This window comes from Delphinus delphis, chromosome 2 (genome assembly GCF_949987515.2).
Source record: "Delphinus delphis chromosome 2, mDelDel1.2, whole genome shotgun sequence".
In the NCBI taxonomy this organism is placed as follows: Eukaryota; Metazoa; Chordata; class Mammalia; order Artiodactyla; family Delphinidae; genus Delphinus; species Delphinus delphis.
The window spans coordinates 81,129,474-81,151,327 of record NC_082684.1 but is presented as its reverse complement, the minus strand read 5'-3'; the positions used below and the strand labels follow the sequence as shown (position 1 = coordinate 81,151,327).

Sequence of the window (21,854 nt, the reverse complement as noted above, 5' to 3'; positions counted from 1 at the left end):
CTAACCACTGTGGAATTAGATGTTTTTTCTATATTTTTCCTTTATTCTCCCTTAGAACCTACTGGCTTATAAATCTAGATTAAGACAAAAGTTCTGGTCTAGAACTCAAACAATTTCCAAGGCGCCATTTTATGTTTGGTCTAAACATTGGCTCCATTTTCCTGCCTGAATGGGAGAATATCAGGTAAAGGGTCTGTTAGAACTAAACAAGATCATGATCAGGCTGTTATCAAGATGCTACCTGGGGACTTCCCTGGTGGTGCAGTGGTTGGGAATCCGCCTGCCAATACAGGGGATGTGGGTTCGAGCCCTGGTCCGGGAGGATCCCATATGCTGTGGAGCAACTAAGCCCACGTGCCACAACTACTGAGCCTGCACTCTGGAGCCTGCGAGCCACAACTAGAGAAAGCTCACACACAGCAACGAAGACCCAATGCAGCCAAAAATAAATTAAATTAATTAATTTAAAAAGAAAAAAAAGATGCTACCTGGTTCTCGGAAGATGTTTCAGCTGCTGACCTCTCCTGAGAAGACAAGAAGAGTAACCCTAAATACTCCTAACTTGATAGCCCCCAGTTGTGTTGGGGGTGGCGAGGCTATGCTCAGGCGGATCCTTTCGATAACTCCAGAACCATCTCCACCTGCGTCACCAGCCTCCTTCCTTTTCCCTTCTCTGATGGACCAACACGGCCTTTCTCACCCATAAAGCGGCACACTTCTCCTGACTCTGTCCTGAGTGCTTTAGCCATCCCATGTACATTCTCCAGCGTTCACTCTCTTAATAACGGAAACAGGGGCTCACAGTAGCGTGTGTGGAGGGTTGACAGGAGCTCATGCCATCAAGGGTAGGGTGTCTCCAGTGGGTATGCAGAGGAAGTGACCATGTTTTCAAAGCAAAAATTTGCTTTTCTTCCAGCTCTTGTTTCCATGTTACCTTCTGCATTAGTTTCCCATGGCAGCCCTAACAAAATACCACAGACCGGGTGGCTTAAACAACAGAAATGTATTTTCTAACAGTTCTGGAGCCTGGAAGTCCAAGATCAAGGTGTCGTCAGCTTTGGTTTCTTCAGGGGCCTCTCTCCTTGGCTTGCAGGTGCAGCCTTCTCATCGTGTCCTCACAGGGTCTTTCCTTGTTGCTCCTGCATCCCAGTTGCCTCTTCCTCTCCTTATGAGGACGTGGGTCATATTGGTGTCCGCTCCCTCCCTAATGGCTTCACTTTAACTCACCTCTTTAAACACCTTATCTCCAAATGCAGTTACATTCTGGGATTGGGAGTTTAACATATAAATTTAGGGGATGACACAGTTCAGCCTATAACACCTTCTTTTCACTATCAGTATATACACCCTGGAGGCAGCATAACATATCCATGAAGAACATATTAAGTCAGAAAGGACTGGATTTGAGTCCCACCTTTGCCACTTACTAACAATGTGACCTTAGGCTTATTATTAGATTTTGCCAAATCTCAGTTTCTTAACCAGAAAATGGGAATCTAATAATAGTACCTGCTTCAGTAGGTTTTCGTGAGAATTAAATAAGAGGCTACTTGTATGCGCTCAGTTTAGTGCCTAGCTCAATAATTTCTAATTATAGTAATATGAGTGAAGGTGAATTATGAAGCCCTGAGATTTTGATTATAATCAAATCATGGGCGTTAAGTGACACTTCTCACCCAAAATATAAATTTGCTATGAGTCTTCCAGAGTTTTCACTAAATGTTTGACTTTTTCTCTGAGTCAGAATTTGATGGACTGTGTAGTTTAGAAGAGTGATGATCCAACAGAATCATGATGACCCTCCCTGCCAGATTTTCCATAGTACTAACTTCGAATATATTTTGGTTTTTGATAAATAAATATTGTCCTATTTAGAAAATGTGCCCTCGCTTCAGCCATGGTCATCGTCATAAGTACAGCACAGCCTACCACTTAATTCAATGAGCTCCATTTAATCAAGAGATTAGATCCAGCCCAAAGATTCATGGACTGTTTGCTTCACATAAATGAATCGGTGATTCACGCTTGCTGATCAACCTACCAACACCACCGTTCGTAAATGGGAACAGGCCAACCCCTGCTGGCGTAATTATCTGAGGGAGGAGAAGTGGGATGGGCACTGAACAGCTGATGGCTCTTCTCCCTTCTGGAGGGGTGCCCTTGAGATGACAGAGTATAGGTGGGCAGGGCAGGGCAACTGTGACACCTCCCTGGGGTCCCTTCAATGCCAGGAATTTACCAAGCCTCAGCTGTCAAAGAACAATAAATCTTCCTTCAAAATATAAAACATAAATCAGTGTTTCACAAACACTGAAAGGCAAGGAGAAACTAAATCCCCATAATAATGAAAAGAATCCTGTTAATTAAATCAGCAAGGTAGAGAGCTTCCCTCCTAGCTCACAGCCCAGCTGAACCGTAGAATACCTTGGAGACTGAAGCTGAAATCCAAGCTTTTTCTAGGTTGCAAGCCAGCATCCTGAGGGAACATTTAGAAGAAAAAAATCCTTAAGCACAGGACAAGTAAACACAATTTTTTTTTTTTCTCAGAAGTTGTACTGGGTTATGTTTATCTGGGAAGGGAAGTTGCAAAACGATTTGTAAACCAGGTTCAATATATTTGTGCCAACCCCTTATCAGATCTGCCACTAGTCAAGGGTAAGCTGAAGGCCGGTTACTGTGAACTACAACATAAAAGCAAATATACGGGACGCTTAAAGGAAAGGAGAGAAATATGTTATTGCTTCTGATTTTTTTTTTAATTAGTCTTTTCAACCATAGCCTGTTTCAATTTATTTGGCTGTTAGACATCCTGGATCAGATCACTTACAGCAATGATTAAGTGTTTACTTCACACATCTTCCTTTTTGTGTGCAAAGCTATTGATATAGATTTGTGGGGTTTTTTTAAATGCTTGGTTAATTGGCTGCTCTACTAAGAGAGAGGCTGTTAACGGCGGTTGAGGAAAGCTGGAAAAAAATCGAGGTTAACGTTTCTTACGTACCTATCATGTTTGGGAATTGAGGGCCCTGAAATATTACTGCACTCAAGACACTGATAGCAACTTCTGATCCCATCAGTGGGAGCCCTCACAGGGATGAAAGTCATATCCTCTCACCCCAGTCAGCTTTTGGTTTTACTCTCCAAACCAGTTCACTTCCACCCATAATCTACTGACCTTTAAATTGCTTTTGACTGCCAGAGGGAGTGCTTTTCAGATGAATTGGAGTCTGTTCACAGAATCTGAGACTTCCCTTCAGAACTTACCCATATTTGAAAAACCCAAAACTACCCAACTCTCTTCTAGACGTCAGCGTTTAACTAATCTTTCACATAATGATTAATCGAATATTAGTTATTGCATCAGTGTCTTTGAAAAATATGTTGTGAATGGCATAGGATATATTTGCGGTACATCAAAGTTCACTCAGATTTATCTTTGACTACAACAAGGTTGTGTTTTTAATTTTCTGGCACAAGAGTTTTCTTACCATCATCTGCATTCTCCATGTATTACCCTTTATCCTTGCCCACCCCATAACCACACGTGCACATACCTGGAAAGATCATTTTTCAGGTGAAGGTGTCTACTGCTGCTAGAAGGTGAAGTAGTAGGGTGTAGTTTTATATTGAGAAGTAGAATTGGGTCCACAACCTTTCAGCTCCCACCACACTACCAAATGATTTGACCCTGGAGGTAAGAGTGGCAGAACGAAAGGAAGTAGCCAACAAAATACAGTTCATTCCTAGCTCTCCATGGCTAAGAGGAGGTGTAAGAAGCAGCAAGTGGCCCACAATATGATATTCAGTTCATTGGATTCCCGGGAGTGAAGCAACACAAGATAGTGGATCCCAGCTCAGTCCCAACTTCTTCCCTCTGATGACCCCATCCACAGCCTGTCCTCAGACAGGTTATGGGTCATGGTCTGATTTCCTTTCAGCATGGTATATTTTTTTCCTTCTGATCTTTCACAGTAGTACCTGTGTACTTGGGGGAAAAAAAAATCTTAATTTTTTTTTAACTGTGTCAAGACAAGAGAGATTTAAAGTCACAAGGCATGTAAGGTGCGTTAATGAAAAGCAAGTGTATGTATGTGCATGTGTGTGTGTGTAAATTCAATGTGTGTGCATATCGCAAGAGACAAATTTTGAGGTTTTTACAATTAGTATTTTTACTGTGTCTTTATAATCTTTCTCTGCAGGACTTTAAGGAAATAATTGCTTTAACAGTTTGTTCTTTGGATCCGGCTGGTAGGTGATATAAAAAGCTGTGTTTCACTGGCATTGATAGTGAATATCTTTAATCACAGGTACATGACTGGCCATCATTTGATGAGGAATAACTCTTTAAGTAAAGACGGTAACTAACTTCCTCCTAAAAGGCTAGAACCTATGCTTGTTAATGGAGAATCTTAAACAAAATGCAGATTTTATGCAGATCCAAAATGTATGTCTGGTCGAAAGTTCGCTTTTAATTTCTTAAAATATAAGCTCTTCAAGCACATCTATAGATTAACTTGGGAAAATAACCAGGCTAACATTGAACATCTACTCTGAAGAGGCAACCAAGCTGAGTGCTAGGAACAAAATAAGTTGGAACTTGATGGCAGCAGTAACAGTTCATTTCAAAGAGATTCCACAATTAAATATTAGAAATAATATTATAATTTTACCATAATGTTTAAATATACCCTTTATCTTATTTTGTATATCCGTATTTAGTAGAAGTACAAAGTAGCTTTTTCTCTTTTGATTGTTAAGTTTTTGAGTGATTAACCAAAGGCAGGTGTGGACAGTAGAAACAAGCACCGTAAAAACTGGCCAGCCCCTCTGCTGCCTGGGGGACCACTGTGACACACACAGCCATTCTCTGTGTACATTGACATCGTTTTGACAGTTTAGCACCTTTTTTTTTCCGGAGTTGGGAGTGGGGGTCAAGTCTTCTGGTTAGGAATTTTCAAAGGCCAATTTGTAAAAGGCAAAAATTAAGTTTGCATTCCTTTATATATTTGGATATGACAGATTAAAAGCAAGGTAGGTATGCGGAGCATGTCTAATCCTTCACCAAGGTGGCAGTCTCAAATGCTTTGATGTCATCTGGTCGCAGGGCCCCTGAGACTTTTCGAGGAACCAAATTCAGCTGACTCTATATGGCCTGCCTCTCCCTTCTGGTGTTCAAAAAAGAAAGAAAAGGTCCCTGCACCTTCTTGTCTCCTTCGTTTATTGTACGGTTTGCTTTGTTTGTTTGATTTTAAAACTGCCATTATGTGAAAGTGTTGCAAGTATAAATAATTGAGAAGATAACTCTGTAGGGAAACCACTTTTGCTGCCTTTGTGCAAAGGCAGCTCATTATGGCTCTGAGCTGCAGCATTCCGTAAGAGCAATTATGCAACATCAGTATGTCATGGATATTAACCAAGGGGAGTAGATAAGAGACGGGAAGATAATTTTGTAACTTATTTAATTAAATTTATTTGGTTTTTCAAATAGTTCCTCTAGTGTATAATTTACCCAACCTCTCTGTGGTTGCTCTGGTCTTTGCAGGACTGGCATTCAGCATTTGTTTGAGGGCATCCCTCCTCAGTTCTGTGTGGACCTACCATGTATTTCTGTTGGGGTTTAATTTCCACCCAAGGAGAGGTTACCCATGAAAATGGAACTGTAATTTGGTCATGAGGTGGTTATCCCCCCCAGGGCTTATATAGCCAGTTAATATATGTTAATACAGCAAAGTGAACAAAAGGTTAAATAAGTGGGTCAGGCTCAGAACGAGTCCTGTACTGCTTACTTCTGCTTAAACGGAAGGAAAAGCCCATAATGGCACTCGCCTTACTTTCACCCCCATCATTTTAAGAATTGCTTTGCCAATCCTTCACAGCAAATAGCAATTTTAAGTGGACCAAAACAGAGCTCAGGGTGTTTGCACTCCATGGTAATGATAGAGTAGCTGTGCTCCCTGGAGTTCAATAAGCCCAACAATTGAGTCATTTTTGCCCCCTGTGAGCGAATCACTGCTGTTAGCCTGAATGACAGGATTGCTTATAGAACTGGAGCCCTTCACCGGGCTGACCTCATCCTGGGACAGCGAGGTTCAGAGGGCAGGCAGGTGGTGTTTAACACAGTTACAAGTAAAAGCTGATTTTGTACTTGTACACTCTGTAAACAAGAAAGCAGGATCGGCAGGGGCGGGGGTGGGAGGGGAGGGGAGGGGAGGGGAGGGGAGGGGAGGGGAGGGGAGGGGAGCGGAGGGAGAAGCTGGATGTGCATTGATGTACTTTATCCAAAGCAGCGCTTCCTCTTTTCCTGTCTCTTTCCCCTTCTCATTTCTTCCTTTCCTTAATGTCATGCTCCCCTCACCATCTTGTCTCTGCCTCTGTCTCTCTCCTCCCCATCTCCCACCCTCCATACACAGAAGTCTCTAACACATGTAATAGACATGCTAAAGTTAGATGGCCACAGCCCAATTTTAGTTCTGATTAATGAAAGAGGCAGAGGGTGTTGCCAAAAAAAAAAAAAACTCCAGATTTAAGATTAGTCTTCAGTTTCTGAATCATTTTTGAAGCATAAATTTTAGGCACACATAGCAAAATACCCAATGATAGTTGTTGTTTTTTTTAAAGTATTTCTTTGAGTAAGAAACTATGAGAAAAGTAGCAAAAGGGAAAGGTTAGAGAAGACATCCCAGACTAACATCATCTTCTAATGATCAAACTACCTTTGAGATAGAGAAATTCTAGAGAACATTTTCAGCCTGCACATTTTTGGGGGTCAAAGGGCAATGGAGTAGTCAGGTTTTATAATAATCTTGGGAGGGGGTATTGTGAACAGGTAATATATAAAACAAGAGCCCTTCAAATGATTCTCTATCTCTGGGTCTGACTTGGGGAAGTAGGAACATGGAAATCCTATTTTCAAATAGATAAATGATTTAAAAATACAATTTTGGTTAAAAAAACACTGCTTCATTTTTCTTCAAATCCTTGCAACCCTAGTGCCCCTCAAAATCTTAATAACTACACTTAAGAATTGATTGGTACCATTATTCCCTCTTAGAGATTCATAATATTAGCCTATTAAAAAGCTATTAAAAGCTGTGACATCACTTGCAGCGAAGAACACATCTTTACTTTGTTTCACTTAGTGCTGTTTCCCTACGACACTTTGACCTACCATCTTTGTTTTGGAGGAACACCTATTGACACCAGTGTCCTTCAGAGCACAATTTGGGAAAACTTCCTTAGAAAGATATAATGAGAAAGAAATATTTTAAGAAAGTTTTCTATTCTTTCCTTTCTCCATCTCACAAACCTTACTCCTTCACTTTCTACTCACTATTCCTCTGTCCCCAAACACACACACACACACACACACACACACACACACACACACACACACACACACACACACACACCCCAGAGTACTCCATTGACCTCAGTTCCCATTACTCCCAGCTTATTCTCTTCTCTCAGTCAACTGGACTTATCATGCGCCAATGTTCACCAGCCTAGAAAAGTCTGGTGCCCACTTTCTGCCAAGTCAAGTCCTTCTCTTCCTTCAACCCTGTACACAAGACTTGCCTGGCATCTCTAATGCCCAGATGGATTTACACCTTTCAGCTAATGCCTCTAGTCTGTATCTTTAGTGGTTTTTGAGTGCAAAGATAACTACACAGAGCCAGGAAGCCAGAGTTATTTCCCATATTAGCTCTGCCCTATTCTAGGGAATATTATTTCATCAGGGTTTCAGCTATTCAGCCACTTGCAAAGTGAGGACAAGAAAATCCCGCTGGGCTCTTCCATTCTCAATTCAACATTATTTCCGAGACGTAGGAACCTTGTTTTCATTCAGCCATTTAGTTATTCATTCACTATACATTTTATTGAGGATGTACTGCATGCTTGACACACTCTCAATAACATAGAATTCAGATGTGGTTCTGCTTTCTAGGGCTACCTGGTGGGAAGCTGGACACGTAAATTGTGATTATAGTATTGAATAAATGCTGTGATGGGCCTGTGAGCTATAAGTGCTACTGACTGAAGAAGTGCTTCTTACTCAAACTGTGGAATCAGAGACGTTACCTCCAAAAGCTGTTCTCTGATAAGAATTTTGAAGGGTGTGTTGACCAGATAGCCATGGGAGAAAGGCCATCCCAGACTGAAGAAATAGTGTGTTCCTAGCATGTTAGCATATTAACTTTATGCTTATTAATTGCCTTTTTGTTTATATGTACATTACTGTATAGCAATTAAACCAATTTGTAAATTAACTTATTTTTACGTTACTTTATCTTTACTGTGAAAATGGAGATCATTCAAATGCTATCATTTCTATTTTTTTTTAAGGTTTTTTTTTTTTTAATATAAATTTATTTATTTATTTATTGGCTGTGTTGGGCCTTCGTTTCTGTGCCAGGGCTTTCTCCAGTTGCGGCGAGCGGGGGCCACTCTTCATCGCGGTGCGCGGGCCTCTCACTGTCGCGGCCTCTCTTGTTGCGGAGCACAGGCTCCAGACGCGCAGGCTCAGTAGTTGTGGCTCACGGGCCCAGTTGCTCTGCAGCATGTGGGATCTTCCCAGACCAGGGCTCGAACCCGTGTCCCCTGCATTGGCAGGCAGATTCTCAACCACTGCGCCACCAGGGAAGCCCTTCTATTTCTAATAGTAAGCCACTTTAGGAAATTCTGGTAGATGTGAAATGTGAATATGCAAAAAAAAAGATCCTTTCAAATTGCAGTACAAAGTGTTTGCTTCTTTGTCTATTGGAGACTATAGCTTTGTCTGGAACACAGGAATCAAAAGTTGATGTCTTTATTTCTCTGCAAATCAGGGGAAAGAAATCCACTAACCCTCTAAAGCTAAAATATTTAAGGATTAAAGCAGATGTGGCATAACTGCTGGTTTGCTGAGTCTCTTGTGATTTATAAAGATATATTTTATGTCTTTTATGATTACGGGATGATGCTAAAAATTTTGTGGGTAATAATACCGTCACATTGGAAAGACTGCATATAACATCTCTGAAGAAGATACAGAATGCTACTCAGCTGCAAATCAAAGTAAAAGATGTTTAATTTGTTATTAAGAAAAGGCAGTGAAGAAATTTTATTTGGAATTTGGTCTTTGATGTCTGATCATCATAAATGTGAAGACATTAAGTCATATGTTTATGAATAGATTTTTTTGCCTCTTGACATAATGGGATATGTTTTCATAATAATTTTTAAAGATTTTTGTTAGATGTATAACTGTTAGAACTATAGGTTATTTGAAGTGACCTTGAAATTTTTTAAATCTTCGATTTTTCCCCCTTTGGCACCTGGACTAGATGCCAGTATAAACTGGTTAAATACCATTTGGTTTAAACAGAAAGACTGTACCATATATGCATATTTATGATATTTTGTTTGTTGGATCTTTTTCTTAATATTACTTGACTTTCTGTGTTTTAATCTCATTTTTTTTTTTTCTTATTTTGGGTTGAAGCCACTCTAAAGCTTAACACCTAGGAGATTTCTCACTTATGGTTCCCTTTAAAAGTGCCAAAATCTCAGCCTCTCAAACAAGAGACCAAGCTACAATTTAAAGAAAGCAGTGGTATTGATAAAGGGCCCTAAGAATGTTGCCACTTTCCTCATGTGTCTTCTGCCACAGTCTTTCTTTTAAACCAGCAGGAGAGTTGGAAGAAGGATAAGAGCCTGGCCCATCCAAACACTCCTGGCATGCCACGCTGGTCTCTGAGGTCTCCCCTGCTGCTTTAGAAAAAGGAGCCCCACAGACAAATGAAAGGGCCACGGGGACATTCTCATGCAAGCCCCTTCCCTCCAAATACCAAGTGGCTGTAGATTGCTGGTGTTGGGATGGCTTGGCCTGAGTTGAAGAATAGACACTTGAGAACCATTTGTTTCCACACCATTTTGGGTGAAGTGCTATAGTTTTCACTTTAAAAGCCCGTTTAAAAAGAAAAATACTGTTTGAAAGGAGGACACAATTTGGAAGCCATCACACTTAATGGAGTCCCTTTTCAATGGAACACTTTGTCCTATCAATTCTCTTCTAAATTAGTTGTCACTACCTGGAGAAAACCCACCCTTAATTGTCTTAAAAACAAACAGTCTCCCATATATTTTTCCCATCTCCAATCTTTAAAACTCTTTTGGAACTTCCACAGAGTATGAAGTGAAACACCATTTGTTTAGCAGCACACAGTACATTATAACCATTGCCCTGTAAATCCAGTCGCACAAATTATCTCAGAATTAAAAGAAAAAGCAAGCTGGACCTAATAGGAATAAAGGTTTTTACCGACAATTAACTTGACCAGCCATTGTTAGATAAAGGACTTGGTAAGATCTGCAGGATCTATGAAGAGGAAGTAATTCTTTTGGAAGTAGTTAGGCAGTTTATTATACTTGTTGCCACAACCTGCAATATTCATCTAGTTTTGGAGATTTGAGGAGATGAGAGGGGTTTGAAGTTAAAGTCGCTTCTTTCTAGACTTTCACTCTTCTTTTGTCCTTTGTCTTGAGTGGCCTGACGAGCTTGTCAGCCTGAAAGTCCCACTGTCAACTCAAAGGCAACATCTGGAAAGCTGAGTTTGCCTCTCCTCATCTCAACAAGTAGGAATTCCTCCGAAATTTCCAATTTTCATCAAGTGTATACCATAGCATACCAGACATAGATTCTCAGGTTTATCCTTTTAATATCGTTTATATTTGTATCTTTTCTTTGCCAGCTAAGCACACTTCATCAGCAGTTCGCCAAGCCACATGGCCTACTTCTTTTGTATTTCTACCACCTTAGTCTGAGTTCACTTTATTTCCCTCTTCTGCTTGGATTAGAATAGCTTTCTACCGTTTAGCTTCTAGCTTCTCATCAACTCATACATAGCTCTCAGAAATACATCTTCCTCAAGCACCATATTTCATCATTCCACTCTTCAGGAATTTCAGAGGTTCAGTTTGTTACTCAAGAACTTCCACCCAGGTGGAGAAAATGGGGAGATGTTGGTTAAAGGATACAAACTTCCAGTTAGAAGATGAATAAGTTCTGGGAATCTAATGCAAAGCCTGGTGATGATAATTAACAGTCTCGTATCATGTACTTGAAAGTTGCCAAGAGAATAGATATTAAATGTTCTCACCATGAAAAAGAAATGGTAATTACGTGATGTGATGGAGGTGTTAGCTAATGCTATAGTGCTGATCATTTTGTAATATATAAATGTGTCAAATCAACACATTGTATACCTTAAGCTTACACAGTCTTATATATCAAACTTACACAATGTTACATATCAATTACAACTCCATAAAGCTGGAAAAATAAAAACTCCTCCACCAGCTTGTCTATTAACTGTGGCCATGTGTTCCAGACCAAAACCAGGAGCCTGTCTGAAGTCAGTTCCTGCACCCTCCCTTGCGCACAGCCTGATCTGCCTCGGTGTCTTCACACACACCATTTCCTTATTTCCTTCCTTCCCAATAATCTATACGCTTTTAATCTGGTCCAACTTCCCTCCTCCAAGAATCCGGTGATTAACCGTCATCTGACTTCTCTAATTGACTCCATCACACTTATTTACTGAGTGTGGACTGCTATGATTTGTAATTATTACGTATTCTCAAATTGTGCTTTTCAATTTGTTTCTGTGGTTGCAAAGAGTAAAAAGCTCTAAAGGCTTGAACTGCATTTTTTAAATTTTAAATAATATGGACACAGTCATATAATTATATACTTACATATTATATATAATTTCTTATTAGATATGATCTTGTCATATTTTGTTATTAAACTTGTCTTTTGTTAGGTACAGAATGTAGAAGATTTATCAGTGTGGGACACATGTACAGATTACTGTGGAGCTTAATACTTACTCATTCTAAAGTTTTTAGGACCAAAAAAGGATGAAAAGAGGCCTTACATAATCCCTGTTCTCTACACCTTGCTGCCCTTCCTACCCCCTCACCTTTCCCCTCCAGAACCCAGTCTCTCCCTGGGATACGTATGCACTCCCAGAGAAAGCTCTACTAGGACAGTTCTCGAGACATTGAGGCAGTAGGTGCTGAATAACTGTTGACTGACCCCTGGGGAACATAGGATAAAGCAAGGAATGAGGCTGAGAAAAATGTCTGTTTGCCCTGGAAAGTGAGAAAGGGGAGAAAAGAGAAAACACTAGAACATGGCATGATGGCAGAAAAACAAGGATTTTTAGCAGCTTTTCTTTTCTCCATCATTTTCAGCATTCCCACTGCCTACAAAGTTTCTGTCTTTGACCTATGTGGTTATATGTCTAAATATTCTAGAGTTGATAACCCTTCTTACCCTTCCTTTCAGCAGCAGCAGAACAGAAAACTTAGCCAGGTGTTAATCTCTGCAAAGTTTATTGCCTGCCTGGTGTGTGTGTGTGTGTGTGTGTGTGTGTGTGTGTGTGTGTGTGTGTGTGTACGCATACATATACATACATGTATGTGTACGTGCATGTATACACACATACGTACATGCATATGGCTAATGACTTCTCACAGTTTATCTTAAGGCCACATTGTTTCCTGTTCCACTTGGTTGACAGGACATCTCTGACGTGACAGATGTATCCACTGAGAACGGGATCATGCGTTTGAAACCAGTTTAGTTCTTAGCAAGGCGATGCATATGGCTTATGGAGATTTTGTGGTTGATTTTTTTCCTTATATATTACTCAGGGAAGCCTGTGTCAGTATAAATGAGTGGTAACGAAATCAACATTATGGCATCTTTGATACTGCGTTTGCAAAAGCTTTTCAGGACGTTGTTTAATTCGGGGCTTAATGATTGATATTATAGACGGTGAATAAACATTTTGGATGGATCTGTTTGCTCACAGGTTTAAAAAATCGAATCCCTTTTTCTCTTGGATATAAAGAGTGTAATGCCGTTGAAGAGGAAACAGTTCAAACGTGGTCATCATAGGCTGGTGGCACCAAAAGTAGAAACTCAGGGTAAAATTTGCTGTCAGGAAAAACGGAGCATTCTTTCTCAACTCAGGAACGCGTGGTTCATGCGAGCTTGCTTGTAGATGGTTGCTACAATAAGACTCCTTTCATACAGGTGTGTTTATGCCCCAGGCTTGCTGGCCACAGTCCATTCCATTTACAGAAGCTGAATTAAACAATAACTACCGCATTGCAAAAGATGGTGGGGAGAGGGGGAGAGGAGGGGGAAAGGTGAGCGTCAAAGGAGATGCCTGAGAGCTTTGTTCGGGCCAAGAAAAACCCTGTTGCAATTGTCAGAGCTTGTTGATGTTGCCGGCAACGGCACTTTTTTTTTTCTCCTGGATTTTGTGGTTCTGCCTTAGGAAAGAAAGTAAAATAGAACGGAAGAACAAAGTCCTACTCTATAAATCAGCAGCTGCTCCTTGCCAGATCAAAGGAGTGACATTTTTGCTCCTGGACTACTTGTCCACTTGAGGGCTTGACAGGCAGCTAACAGCTGGCCTGCTAGACTGTATGGGAGAATCCGCCTACATCTTCTTCCGAGCAGATGACAAGCTAATCAAAGAGATATCCATAGCATAGGGCATGTAAGTGCACCTTGATCTCCTCAAACATAGCTAATACATAATTACTAAACAGCTTGGTGTATTTTTGGCAAGTTAATGCTTAGGTGGCTTCCACTGAGAAGTAGGATATAGAATTAATACTCCAATCAAAGGTGATGTTGAAAGCTAAAGAGATACTAGATTTGTCGGGATCTTCTCCTGTTAGCGTGAAATGGCTAGGAACATGATGAGAACCGGCTAAAATGTGTGAAACTGATTGTCAGGTGACTGGTTGAGTTTTCGAAGCCCAGTCAGGCAGTAGTGTTCAGATAGATGAACAGGTACTTGATCATTGGTAATTTTGAGAACAATTACTCCTGCATTTTATGCTGATAGAGCCGAACAAAGCTGTAGATGTATCTTCCGTGTCTGTAAAGAATTGCTTTCAGAAGCACTATTAGGAGTGTAGGTATACAGATCTGGAATTTTAATGTCAGTAGTAAAACTTTCAGAGTAATTCAGTTTCTAGTTGATTTCCATCTGCAATAAATCATGTACAGGATGAGGTAATATACTACAACTTATGTCTATTGACTTAGTATTTTATCTTTAAGAGGATAGATCCTAGATATGAATAGCTAAGGATCTTTGTGTATTTTCTCCTCCCTTGCTTTCAAGTAGCTTTGAAAGATCACTTTTATAGTGCATGATAAATAGCCGCACATGAATAATCTGATAGCATTCTGGAAGAGTAACAGTGCTTCAAAATCATAACCTGCTGGGATGTTTTGTTACGCGCCATTGGGTGTGATTATACTTATGGAATAGTGTTTATTGTTGCTCAGTATTATAAAGAAAATAAAAGATAATTCCCTATCTTAGAGGAATTTCTCAAATACTTTTATTAAAAAGTCTCTACTGTTGGCTGTATATGCCTTAGTCAAATAGGATGCCAAATTCTCCAGGCCATTTTAAACACTTTTTTAATTATGAAAATAATCATACTTATTAAAAACTCAAACAGATCAGAATGACATGAAATAAAAATAGAAATCTACCATTTTCCTGCTATCCATTCCTGAGAGAGAACAGTTTCCACAAGAACACTTTATTGGTCCAACTTTTCCTTTAGGAGGTACTAATGGAGTAAAATGTATTAAATTATTATAAATTGTTTGTTGCCCAAGACAAGTGATTAAAGGACTGTTTAGATCTGACATAGCTAAAGAGAATAGTATGTGCATTTTCACAGCTAAGGTTCTTGATTACAACTTGATCTTTGCAAGTTTCTATTCTTAGTAAGAGTACTGGATCATGTATTTGGTATGTGACCTAGAGCAGAAACTCTCAAACTTAAATATGCATGTGTCACCTGGAAATCTTTTAGAATATTGATTCAGAGTCAGTAGTGCCAGGGTGGGGACCACTATATTTCTGCAGTTCTAACAAGCTTGAGGGGATGTTGATGTGGCTCGTCCATGGAACACAGAGTTGCAAGGATCTAGAGAACCGTTAAGAGAGTGATTTCAAAATAGCTCGCCCCACTACCCAGCCCCCCTGGAGATGCCCACTCCAGTGTCTAAAATCCCCACCATGGCATTATACACTTGTATTAGCTGTAATCTCTGGGAAGACCCCATGGCATGGACACATGCTACCTGCAGGGGTACAGCACATTATTACCCTGTTATCAACTCAGCATGGCTTTGTTTAATAATAACCCACCTAGTCTGAATTATTGCCCATAAGAGAACAGAGCTCTTTAGGAGGGGACATGAGATAGATGCATTTTGAGTGTAAGCTAACATTTAACGAGCCCTTACTGTGTGCCAGATACTGTGGCACAAAGATTTTATGTGCAATATCTCCCTTAATCCTCATAAACAATCTGGGCCCAACTCTTGCCCCAGTTTATAGATAGGAATCAAACTGAGGCTTAGAAGTTTACATAGACTTGCCCAAGGTGACACAACAAGGAATGAGCCCATGCTCTTCATCACTTTGCTCTACAGAGAAGTCTGGAATATGGAACAATAACTGAGAAGCGTTTACCCAAAGTAGGGTATTTTAGTAACGAACCTATGTGCACCCTCCTAACCTGAGGGAAGAATTAGATAAAAGAAAGAATTTTGAAAGAACACATTAGAAAGGTCATCAGAAGATAAGCATGAGCTACTTGATAATTTTGCCCAGGGCCTTTCATGTCAGCATAAACACTCCACTGCTCAAGGCCTATTCATAAAGCTACAAAAGGTGTGTGATTCCAGATTAATATCATGTTTTCATATTGTAAATTTATAAGTATTAGCTCATGGTGTTTTGAGAACTGTAGACCAATCTAGTATCTATCAAATTATAAATTAAGCTGTAGCTCTGGGAAATTAATTATGAACCATGAATGTGTCTCTAAGTAGCCCATGGATCTCATTTGTTTACCATACTTTGCTCACAGTTGTCTGGGAAAAAAGACCCACTTATCTGGCCACCTGTGAAAAACTTATGTTTGAGACATGACTCAATCATCTGTGTGTCAGGGTACACATTCAAAGGCATTAAACCTGCTTAATTCACTGATTCAGCCTTTTCAATGTATCTCATTGAGAAAGCCCCACTCTTAGCCATAACCACACACAGAAAAAGACATGCTTTCTTTGTGAACGAAGAAAAAAAATGAAGAAACTTGATAACTGACTTGCCCCTCTTGAGGCTTCATTGCTGCACACCCCAACCAGTAGCAAGCTTTGTGAATAAGCACCTTCACTGATGAAGTCTCATGGCTGGGGAAAGTGGAGAAACAGAGGTTTTTCATTTTTTAACAGGTCCCCAGTCACCAAGCTGCCTATAACACCTCTTCCCAATTGATCGGATCCCTCTTCAGCAGTTCAGCTCCCCTCCTTAACCAGACCAAACGATGCAAAAGCTTCAATTCTGGGGATTCTTGATTCCCCCTCAGAGGGTTTCAGGGCTGGCATCTTTCCAGTTGACTCCATGGAAGCCTGCGCTTTCTAAAAAAAGGAATGCTGCCGAAAGGAATGGGTTACCAGGTGGGGCATGAAGTTAGTGAACCAGAAAGAGGGATTTATCAGCCATTTAAAAAGAGGGAGAAAGAGAAAGGAAAAGGAATCAACCAACAATCAGGAATGACACCTAAGTCTACTTCTATCAATCTGAAATATGCTGGGGAGTGAAAACACTTTAAAAGAAAAATCACCGCGTCAGATTTTGGTTGCAGAAAAGTTTGGCTCTTTTGTTGGGGCTTAAGGTGGGGTTGTGGGAGAGGTCTCCAGAAGACCTCTCTCCAACAAGACAAGATGAGATTTCAATGATATTTTCCTCTCTTGGGTTTATTCTTTTTAATATATAGATATATATTTTTTCACTCTCAGTTGACTCAAAAAGTCCTCGTGATTCTTGGAAAGTCATTGAATTTATTTCTGTAATTAAGTTATTTTTAAACTAACCGTCTAAGTATATAATTTTTAAGGATCACACATACTAATGCATTTTCTATTTTAGTAAAATTTAATGAGAAAGTAGATAGTCTTAGTAGATCCTCTCCAGAGCTTTTGTGAGCCTGGATACTAACTTTGTGTTCAATACAAATCAATGGAACTAGTGTACTTTAGGGTACTCATTCCCTAAGGAGTCACTAATGGAATTATCTCTAGCCCTTAAAAAAAGTCACAATGAGGCTAATGAAAAATATTTTTTAAGTGAAATCTGGATAAGGCACTAGGCTTACTAGCACATTTATGGCATTTATCATATATGGCATATTTTACATGCAAGTTGTACAAACCTCAGAATGCTTTTAAGAGCTATCTAAGAAGACTCTGTGATTTCGGGTGAAATAGTTTGTACCAATAGAAAAGTATATGTCTTCAACTTCAGAATCATTCTGGGATGACATTACAACTTAGAGAATTTTTTAATATCAGATACAGATGAAAAACCTAACAGTCTTTGGATTGGAAATAACTTGCGGGGGTTTTCATTAAAGTTGGGTGCATCTTGCTGCATTTTGGTTAGTTGGATGTCTTCAGCAATTTTTCAAATGTTTTGGGTTTGGCAAAGTCCAAAATGTTTTTGCCAACACCCTCTTTTCCCCTTAGTTTTTAAACCCGTGTGAAATTCAAGGATAACTTAATCCATATGTGTCTGATTCATTTACACTTAACTCATCAAAATGTTATTTTGTAAGACCCATTTAATAGCCAGGAAACCTTTTGAGCCTTTTAAGATGTCTTTTGTCTTTGAACCAGTGAGTTGCATTTTTCCATATGAATGGAGCTTGGACCTTGAAAGATGGAAGATCAGTCTGTTTTCAACTTAGACTCTTCAGATTTTAAGTAGAATCAAAACTTGATATTCTGTTTACTGTTTGAGCACTGAATAACTTCATTTTAAAATATAGATCAGAGGAAGTGGAAAAAATTTTCATGTTATGTAATTTTGGGGAAAGACCATATTTGGAAATTTCACATTACTGATATTAAAGAAATAAAAATTACTCCTAATTGGATTTTTGAAATCTGTAATTAAATGGCTTCATTTTATGTACACGGGTGTGTTTTCTAAGAGTGGACTGTGGATCATCAGTGCAGGGGGGTAATTTCACTTTTTAGTGTTAAAGTGTTCTTACAGTCAGCTCATTCATTGGTAATTTTCATAGTAACATCTATGGTGTTTATAAGATATCCCAAGATCAGGGGAGTTGACAATTGGCAGGAGTTGTATGTTAAGAGATTTCTGAAAAATTGGGGCCCATATGTTTTTAAAATTCTGCGTGATTTGAAAGAATGTGGTAGAATCAGGAATCTGGCAAGATACAGCACTACGGATCACAAACATTGTCTGAGAACAACAATTCAGAGAGGCTAACTGGAGCCCTAGTGAAAAAAGCAAAATCTCTATGACCCTTTGTAAAAGGATCTAGTGAAAACCTTCAGAGGCTTCTCTGCCTATTTGTTTAGTAGAACTGGGCGAAGAAAGGCCATTGCCATAACTGCTAGTGAACATCCAGTCCATGCCATGGTAACTAGTTGAAAATGTAACACTGGAGTGGCATTTCCAAGTTCAGCGCTTCTATAAAGACCTGAGAGCACACAGATTGCTTTTTTTAATGTTCTGCATTGTTGTGGATCCCCCATTGAACAACCTTTTGAGATGACCCCGTTTTTACTAATGTAAACATTCTGACTAGTATCCAAAGAAATGACCTTTGAGTGAACCTCTAACCTTCCCAGTAATTATTTGTTTGAAGACAGTGTGGAGTTCTCCTGCTGAGAACTAAGGACCATGATGCCTTGCGGCTCTGTGAGGAAGGGAGTGTTTGGGGGAACTGGAGAGAAAGACATAAATAAGCGAACAACCTCCAGATGTAAATAATAAAAGAGTAAAAGGGTGAAATTAAAAAGGGAAAAAATAGCAATTCATTTTACCTAAAGAGTTGGCCTATAAGAAAAAACAAAACCGGGATTAGTAGCACATAAAAAGAGGTGAAACCCCTGCCATGTGTGTCCTCCATTAGAAACTTCAAGGAGCAGAGGCAAGGTTTCTCCTCTCCTGAGCATCTCAATTGGTCTTAACCTGAGCTGGTGAAAAGAGTTCTGGGGGTGGAACTCTCAGGTCAGTCCTCCTTGGTCCCAGTAAAAGCAGTGAGGGAAAGAGTAGACCATTAAGTTCCTTCTCTGACTTGAGGGATTCTTCTGGAAGGCTTTGTGATCTATCTGGTCAGATATTCCTCAGCACCACTTAAGGTGCCCAGTGGGAATAAATACGCAGTTTCCACTCTCTTTTTGTTTTCACCTCTCATAAGCTGTCCCTTTCTTCCCCAAACCTGAGGGGGTGTGATGTTTTTTGACAATCTGAGCTACGCTTTCTTAAGTAATAAAGAAGTCCATTGTTTGCCAAACAAACCCCATATGCAAAAGACTCCTTTGGTTTTCTAGAGGCTATTTTTCTTCAGTCTAATTGTATTCCCACCAGAGTGCCCACAGGAGGCCTGAACAGGTGTGGGCTGCTGTCCTCCACAGAAGGGACTTTAACGCCATGGGAGCGCAGAGCTGCCAACACACTAGAATTTTCCTGGCTAATTTCAAAGAATGAGTTTTCAGTTCCTGCCTGTGACCCCATGTAGACTCATTAATCATGAAGTCCCCCTGCACTGAAGATTTGAAACTGGGAGTACTGGGAAACGTCATCCATGGGTATGTTTTGCAGGAACAGCTAGCTATATGCTAGGCATCCCCCTCCCTCCATGTCCCCCCTGAAAACATGCAGCCCGTGAATCCTGTGCATCAGCTCAAGCGTGTGGGGAATGCATGTCGTTAAATGCATGGGGACAGGGGTATAACTCGCAAATGGTAGAAAATTGTTTTGTTTTTATTAAATTTGAAGAAATAAAGGAGATTTCTTATCATCTTACTCTGTACATGAATATTTGATGGGCATTATTAAACATTAAAGTAACATGAAGTAGGCACTTATTTTTGGATTTCCAGCAAAATTAGATCCAGGCTTCTATACGAAATAAGTGCTTCTCCTTTACATTCCTGTGATTCAGCCACCACCTGATTTGAAAATGTTTCTTGGGCTCTAATATCAACCATGTGTACCTGAGGCTCTGTCTTTCTAGTGGGTTGAAAGGTGGCTGGGTTTATGGTTGGCAGTTACCTTATCCCTGCCCTGGGTGTCCCAGCTTAGACTGGAAAGGCCGCCCCCAGCTGGCACTGACCTCTAAGTGACCCCTAACTTTACAGGCTTAAACTGCAGGAGTTGCCGAAGAGCAGAAGTCTTTCTGGCCAGCACTTATTACTGCTGTGTTGGTGATAAAACTTCAGACAGCCTAATTGATGGCTTTGCTGACCTAACAATACCTTGTGAAAGCCGAGTGCCAGAGCCTGGTCTCCATTTATGACCAGCTGCAAGGGGAAGCCGGGTCTCCCTGTGATGGCGAGTTTAGGGAAAGAGGGAAAATCTTCCAGCCTGTGAACTTTAACCAGATTCCGACTTGTTCAAAAGGCAGAAGCACAATTGCAAATTAATAGAAATTTTCTCAGGGAAAACTTTTTTCCCTTCCTGAGCCTTTTTAGCAAGTCAGCTTTGAGTTGATGATGAGATGATGGAGGAGATGATCCAGTCAGCTATTTTTGAACATGGAGAGGGAAAATTGCCTTTGAATTAAAAAGATAATTTTCAGTAGATGTTTGACTGTGTTGTATTCTCCGCAGCTTTCGTGCAGAAGTGTTCACGGAGCACAGAAATTGCATTTGCTGACTGGACGTCTCTTTTCTGTTTCAGGTTTATTAATGCCAGAAGAAGAATAGTACAGCCCATGATTGACCAGTCAAATCGAGCAGGCAAGTTCCAACTCATATCTGTGTTCACATCCCACAGGCACAAATCCTCATCAAGTTATACTTCAGGAGTTTCATCACCTGGTAAAGAAATGCTTCCATCAGGCATTCTGGGAGGATTTGTTTTTTAATGTCCCCAGAATTCCATTCTAGGAAGCAACTTCACTAATTGGTGCTAATTGGAGATTTCCCACCCTGACTCTACTGACACTGCTTTTTATTTTCTTTCTGAATTGGTAATTGGGCACAAGTATTAGTGCCACAAGCAGTTTGTTTGACTGTGAGCTCTGGAATTACTCATTGCTTGTCTGCATCCAATCATTAGCACACTCTCATTTTCTCCTTACCCACAATTCCTTGGTGTGCACATTGCTTTCACTCCTGGAGCATCCCCTGTTAAACTCATTGTATCCATTCATTTGCATTGACTATTCATAATATTCTATTAAAGCCTGACCTGCTGCACTGCCAGCATTATTTTTTATTAAAATGCTTCCCATCCATCCCAGGAAAACACATGTGGGTTTTTCTCACAGAGTCTCTCAGTTTCTCTAAAGCCGTCGTTACACGGTACTGTCAGAACCATCCCCGTGAACTCCTAATCATTCTGCTTCGAAATAGGCATTTCCTTAGTTTACTGAGGACTTGTGGTGTCCTGCAAGAGGTCTATGGGAAGGAAAACTGTTTTCCATGTAGGTGATGACTGTTGTCACTCACGAGGGTGTCCAAAGGGATGGAGATTTAAACTGTGGCCTCAGTGTAAAGAATTTAAGAAAATTAATTTCCTTTGGCAAAATTTCCCCACTAACACTGAAATATCGTTCCACTGATGGAGGCCGGGGACCTGTTGGAGAAGAATATAAAACAGTTGAAATATTATATTTACCACGTTTACATTTTCTTTGGTATGAGTGAAAAAGCAAATGTTCCACTGAGTCTGTTTAACCTTGTAAAACTGTGCTCGAATATCAAGTGTTTGTGT

The 21,854-nt window shown here is 40.1% G+C and overlaps 1 protein-coding gene across 7 annotated transcripts in view; it reads left to right on the top strand.

Moving 5' to 3' along the window:
- Positions 1-21,854, top strand: part of MEIS2 (Meis homeobox 2) — a 200,552-nt gene that overhangs the window by 174,115 nt on the left and 4,583 nt on the right. For all 7 annotated transcript variants that reach the window (XM_060004968.1, XM_060004967.1, XM_060004964.1 and 4 more), the window contains one exon: positions 20,817-20,875. In XM_060004968.1, coding sequence (XP_059860951.1) covers positions 20,817-20,875 — 59 coding nt within the window. The remainder of the gene's footprint in view (positions 1-20,816; positions 20,876-21,854) is intronic.